This window comes from Thalia democratica, chromosome 9, assembly GCF_965202585.1.
Source record: "Thalia democratica chromosome 9, ktThaDemo2.hap1.1, whole genome shotgun sequence".
NCBI classification, from domain to species: Eukaryota; Metazoa; Chordata; class Thaliacea; order Salpida; family Salpidae; genus Thalia; species Thalia democratica.
In genome coordinates, this window is record NC_139173.1 from 32,355,218 (window position 1) to 32,361,818 (window position 6,601).

The 6,601-nt window shown below is 23.6% G+C and overlaps 1 protein-coding gene across 1 annotated transcript; it reads right to left on the reverse strand.

Annotated features, from left to right (window-relative positions):
* Positions 1–1,031: 1,031 nt before the first annotated feature.
* LOC145844443 (ATP synthase peripheral stalk subunit F6, mitochondrial-like) lies at positions 1,032–6,378 on the reverse strand. Its single transcript, XM_082951843.1, has 3 exons — positions 6,221–6,378; positions 2,843–2,956; positions 1,032–1,198 (listed from the first exon to the last, which is right to left on the reverse strand). Exons 1-3 carry the CDS (start codon positions 6,353–6,355, stop codon positions 1,121–1,123), a joined length of 327 nt encoding a protein of 108 aa, XP_082807969.1. The 5' UTR covers positions 6,356–6,378; the 3' UTR covers positions 1,032–1,120.
* Between the last annotated feature and the right edge of the window lie 223 nt (positions 6,379–6,601).

The window sequence follows — 6,601 nt, forward strand, 5'->3', positions numbered from 1 at the left end:
CACTAAGATAGCTCTAAAATATCCTTATGTAAATTTAGTTTATTATCTGTAAAGCAAACTTTAACTTATCTTTGATGATATATTTGCTTTAACTAATAAACAAAATTTTACTTAACTTTAGTTTTAGATGGATTTTATAAAATTTTATTAGAAGACAGAAAATCACTAAAAAAAAAATTCTTATTTGTAGGCTCACTGTACAATGACTGTATTACTTACAAAAAACTACTTCCAAAAAGGTGTGCATTAACTTATTAAAAATAATCCTGTAGTATCGCCATAAAACGAATCATCTATTTAAGAAAAATAACTCAAATATTTTTTATGGAGAAGCGTTTAAATATTAATTTGATAAAAAGTGTTTTAGAAGGTAGTCTATGTTTCACAAGTTTAAAGAGAACGTTAGACTTTTTAAAGCTAAAGTAAATCTAAAATTTATTATGAGGATTTACTAAAATCAAGAATACCCAAGAAAACATCGCTCTGTATCAAACAACGTCAGCTACATTAACTGTCAGGATTGCCATTTTTTTGTAAATTTCTTCCATGCTTTAAAAAAAGTTTTTTGGTCTACTCTAGTTTAAAGCTGTGTTAAGTAGTATAACAACATTCAAAAGATAATGTAAAGCTACTTTATATGTGATTTTTAACTAGAAAAAAAATGATACAGTTTTTTTACATCTCTAAAATGGATTTTTTTCATATCATATCATCTTTGTTACATGTGAAAAAAGCTTAAAATTCCAGGATTTTTTGTGACTTTTGTTTAAATTCTCTCAAAATTTCTCATATTCCAGGTGTTTTGCCTAAATTGTCAAATTCTAGTAGTTTCCGTAGGTTATAATTTAAAAATTATACTTTAAAATATAACAAAATTCATAACCTCTATTCTGTTAAATAATAGATTTAAAAATATTTAAAACTCTTGAAATTAATTTTACCATACATTGTTTTTATTTGTAAGTTCAAAAAAAAATTTAGTTTGTTATATTTTGAACATATTTATAAAACAACAAAAATAAGCTTACATCTGAAACTTGTTTCACCTTAGACCATTTATTAACAATAATTGTGGAAAATATTTATTTACTAGAATAACATAATTAATTAAAAGTACAATTTAATTCATTGGGACATCGTCTTGGGTCAAATCTGGTTCTTCGAAAGTGAATGTTGGGAAGGCTTCTGGGTCTTTGACCTAAAAAAAATTAATATCAAACATAAAATTTTTGATAATATAAAACAGAAAAAAGCTAATGTGGTTAATGCATAAGCTTAATCAAGTTTGTGAACATTTACAATGCTTGTTTATTAAATTTTGGGAAAGATTCTGGGTCTTTGACCTTAAACAATTAATATTAAATATAAAACTTTTGATAAACTTAACAGAAAAATTTAAGCTAATGTGGTTAATGCATAAGTTTGATCAAGTTTGTGAACATTTACAATGCTTGTTTATTAAATTTTTAGAAAGATTCTGGGTCTTTGAACCTAAACAAAATGAAACATAAATAAAAAATTCTGACAAAATTGACAGCAAAATTTATGTGTTTGATGCGTAATTAACTTATTCAAGTTTGTGTACCTTTGAACAGAAGAATTATATAGAAAAACTTTAATATACAATTAATAAATTTGAGCTTTAATCATTTGTAGATTTGGTGTTGCAACACTTTACAATATTAGATATTTATACACCGTTTCTCGAAACTGGAATAAAAATAAGAAAATCGATAAAACTTTAAAAACCGTTTTTTAACAATTTATTTTTTTGGTAATTAATAAAAAGTTGAAGAAAGTACAAACCTTAAGCTTCTAAAAGACAACAAGTTTCAATTGAGACATTTTTTTTAATTTAAAGACTACAACAAGACAAAAAAAAAAGGAAGTTAAATACTTCTTATATGACAAAAATGACTAGTGAAACAAAGCAACAGTTCTATAAAAGTGTTATAAATAAGATAGACCTAAAATTGATTATGTATAAATGGCTATATAATATTTATATAAAACATTTATTATATTATAAATTTTTAACTTCTAAAATAAATAGTACATTTACTTATATTATTAATAATTAGTATAAGTTCTATATTTATGATAATTTTTCAAAAGAAAAGAAGATTTTTTAAGAAAAATAGAAAATTAAATTGCTATAACTGTAGTAACTATACAGCAGAAATTTTAAACTAGGTTTATATATCAAAATCAAAATAATAATATTAAATTTCAATTATTTATTGTTAATTGAATAAACAAGTAAAAAAGTCATAATAAAAGATAAAATATTTAAATTTCATAATAATTGAAAAAATAAATTTTTTAGAAAATAAAATTATAGTTTTTTAATAATACTATTTGATAATTTAATAATAAGTATTAGACTGAACTGTTAGACCGCATCAATTTTAAACATAAATGCCAGACTAAAAAAAAACTTTATAGTTAAAGCTAACACTATGAAAGCCTTTAAATTTGCTCTAAAAATTATTTTAACTATCTTCATATACATTTACAAGTTTTAAAGTAAACGAGACCCTGATGAATATTGGTAAGTATATTGAAACTTCGACTTCATAAAAACGCAACTTTTACAATTTTAACATTATCATTTTTCATGAGTAAACAAAAATTTCCCCAACATGAAATGCTTCTAGGGTTTATTTATTAACATTTTTATTACTTAACAACCTGGTACACGTTAGCCAATATTTTAGTAAATAAGTAAATATAAATAACTTAAGTCAAAAATCATAAAAATATGTAATTTTTGGGGTCAAATTTAATTTTTTGAGCGGGGAATTGCTTCTACCGTTTATCAATATTTTTATTACTAAGCAACCTGGTACACGTTGGCCAGTCTCTGGATGGCCTCAGCTTTCTTCCTGTTGTATTCGTCGTCGATGTGGACCGGACCACCGCCGTTGGCCTCGCTCAATTCCTTGTACTCTTGGACCTATGAAATATATTATTTATTAATTATTTTGCTTAAAAAAAATTCCTGTGTTAACATGCATAGTAAGAACATGAGAACTTAAACTAAGTAAAGAATAACCTTTGAACATGTTTAAAATTTCATTATTGGTTTTCGTTTTCTAATCAAATGTTATAATATAATAAGTTTAAATATGATAAACTATAAAAGTCTCTGGATAATAATAAAAGTGCTCAAACACAAACGTGACCGACAACAATAAGACAAAACATTTAATTAGTACTACCTCAGTTTCACTGCTTTACAAATCTTCAGGTACAAATGTTATAATATAAATGTATCTAATAAATTTACGGCTTTTATTCTTTTTATAATATGAGATAAAAATGGAATTGCAGTATTAGTTTCGAAAGTATTAGGCTTTTAGTAACACATTTGTTAAAAAAAAAAAACTATATTAACACATCAGTTATTATTTTGAAAGCCAGCACAAAAAAAAAACAAGTATTAAACAAAGTATACTACTATCAAGTAAGTATTTTAAAATAATACAAGAAAACCATATAGTAATTTACTTGAAACTAAATTAAAGTTGATACAAAATAAATACACCTGTTTTAATGTTTTCTAAGTATTTTGATAAACCTGAAGGGAAAAGAACAATACGTTCTCAAAAATACTACTCAAAACATTAGACTTTTCTAATAAAAAAAAAACTTTATTTTAAGCTTAGAATATAAAAAAGTGGTATACTGACAACTCCCACCCGCGATCATTTTTTTTTCGTTTATTTACTCCTTCATTTTTGAACATTTTGTTTTAATTTTATTTATTTTTTACTACCACCGTTATCCCTAACCCTTGGTCGGTAAACGATTCTCCCATTTGACCGGGTGGGATTTGATTGCGGGTTGGAAATAAGCGGTTCGCAAATAAGTAGATGCCATTAAAACTGAAGCAGCTTTATACGCAATTTAAGATACAACTTTCCTATGTTTATAATTATTGACATTTATCTATATTTTAACTTTTTTAAACTACATTACTAAATTTTCATGAAGATATAAATTGATCTTTATCAACAATTTTTTTTATTTAGTTTTGTTTTAATTATATTCATAACTTTTATACTAAGAAATAGTTTTCAAAAAAGATAATTTTAACAGATCAAACAACTGTCTTGGCCAAACATATTTGTTTTTAGATAACTATTCTATACGAACAAAAATATTCAAATAATTGTTGAAAATGTTATAAAAAGCTAATTGAATTAATATAAAATATTTCGCAAGTATAGTTTTACAAAAACCTAGTTTTAATATTTTTAGAATAACTCAAACTTAAGGAGAAAGACTATTATTAAGCTGGATAAAGTTAAAATATAAAACTTTGGTTACCATATTTTAATTAGTTAAAGATTATCTTAGGTAAAAAATTAAACTAAATATACCTCTTTAAAATTACAGCAATTTAATTAATCATTCATTAAATTAAATAAGCTTAGATACTTTCAAAACTATTAGTTAGACTTAAACTTAATCAAGGGAATTAATGGTATCTACATATAGAAACAAATAAATTAAATTTGAAAACTTAATATTGAATCTTGATGTACCTGACCCTTAAAAAAACTGTTGAATAATAAATAATGGTAAGTTTAAAACTATTTATATTGAGCAACATTCAAATTTTTAGTTTCATAGTTTACTTATGGAAGAAGCAAACTAAAAAGGGCAAAAATATTTTACTCATAATCCATTATCTATAATAATTTCATAAAAATGTTTTCTTTTTTTTTTTATATAATTTAAATAAGTATCTAGATTAGAAATAAAATAAATTTTTAATCAAAATAATTTAAAATTTACAATATTTGTCTAAATACTGTTAGGAATATTTCCTGTATGTTTGAGGTTTTGAGAGCAAAAAATAAAAATATAGGTAGAATTTTAGTGAATCTGAAAAATTAATGAGAAAAGTAATCATTAAAATATTGAAACTTTGCATTTGAAACTTTTTACAAAAACGAATAATTGAAACTTTAACATTATACAAAAACTAAACTAAAGCTAATCATACTTCAAGTTTTTATTTAGGAGCAACTTTTATTTTTGCTTACTAATGTTTAATACATATGGTTTTAAATAAACCATAACTACAACACAATAACTTTATATCTATAAAAAAGTAATAGTATGAGAAAAGAATAAAACACCAAGTTTTTCAAAAAATCTGAAACAAAATAAATTAATCTGGTATAATATATTAAACACTTTTAGTTTGTATGTGGCAACCTTAATAATGAATACAAAACATTTCGAAGGTGTCGTTTGAATAATTTCAGTTTTCCAAAATTATTTATAAAAATTTTTCAATAAGTTTTAATAAATTTTTAAAATAAAATTAACTTGCATTAAAAATTTAAACAAATCAGATAAGTAATAAATGAACTGTATCTTCTATTTAAGTTTATTTTGACAAGTCTTGGACGTTATGAAGTTATTTCATATTACAAAAATTTAAAACTGCCAGAAAACCCAAAATTTAACCTACTTAAAAATAAAAATATCAAGGGCAAAATGTTAAAGCTTTAAATTTAGTGAAAGTTTTATTTAGGTAAAAATTTTAGTTTAGCTTTTAAGAAACTTTATACAAGAGAAACTAGTAGCAACTGTGAATTGCACATAAATATATATTTCAAAATATCATTACCAAAAAAAAACTAAACCGATTAGGGAACAAATATAAGTAAACTACATTAAGTTTTAAAAGCAATTTTTTTTTCAATAACCTATGATGTTTATCTAAAATATTTTTTCATGATTGAATAAATAAAAGCAAAGTTTTTTTTAAGACTACCAATTCAATTGTTATAAACAAGCATTGAACTAGTTTTGATAAAACAAAATATAAGAATAAAAAATTTAAACTAGTTAAATTTCTTTTAAATACTTATATTAATCAATATCAAATGCTCAAGAATAAAATTATACTTTTCTACAACATTTTCATAACTAATTTTACCACTAAATTAATACTGAAATCTAATGCAAGCATGATGCTAAGATGAGCTAGAAGGGTTCAAAACATTTTGGTGTTGCTATATATAAACTGAATATGCAAGTATCAACTTCAAACTGCCTTACAAAAAACACTTGTAGAGCTTGAATTAAAGAATGAAACTAAACATAAATTTTAAGTATTTGTTTACATAACAACTATTTTAATTGAAATGCTTTAAAATGGCAAAGTGATTCTCAATAATATTAAAAGTACATCACCAACCTTTTCAAGGAAGATCCTTTGAATGGGGTCGACTTTGTTGTAAGCGATGGCAGTCAATCCCATGTTTCTCCTTGCAAGTTGCTGGGCTGCGTTTGCAGATTTGAGGAAAGTCCTGAGTGCTTGGTTGAACAGCATTTTGATTTTATTTGTCTAAAAGTACTGCTGTAAATATTATGTCATATTAAATGAAAATTGATATCAGCAAAAACATTTTTGTTTTTAAATTTGTATTTAGCCAAGTAATGTTGTTTTATTTTTGACAGTTCTTATTATTAACACAAACTAATTAAAAGAGAAAAAGTAAGTATAAATGAAAACATAATATAAAGTATGTATTAGATAAAAATCAATGTCTAATTTAGAACATATAATTAGTTCACC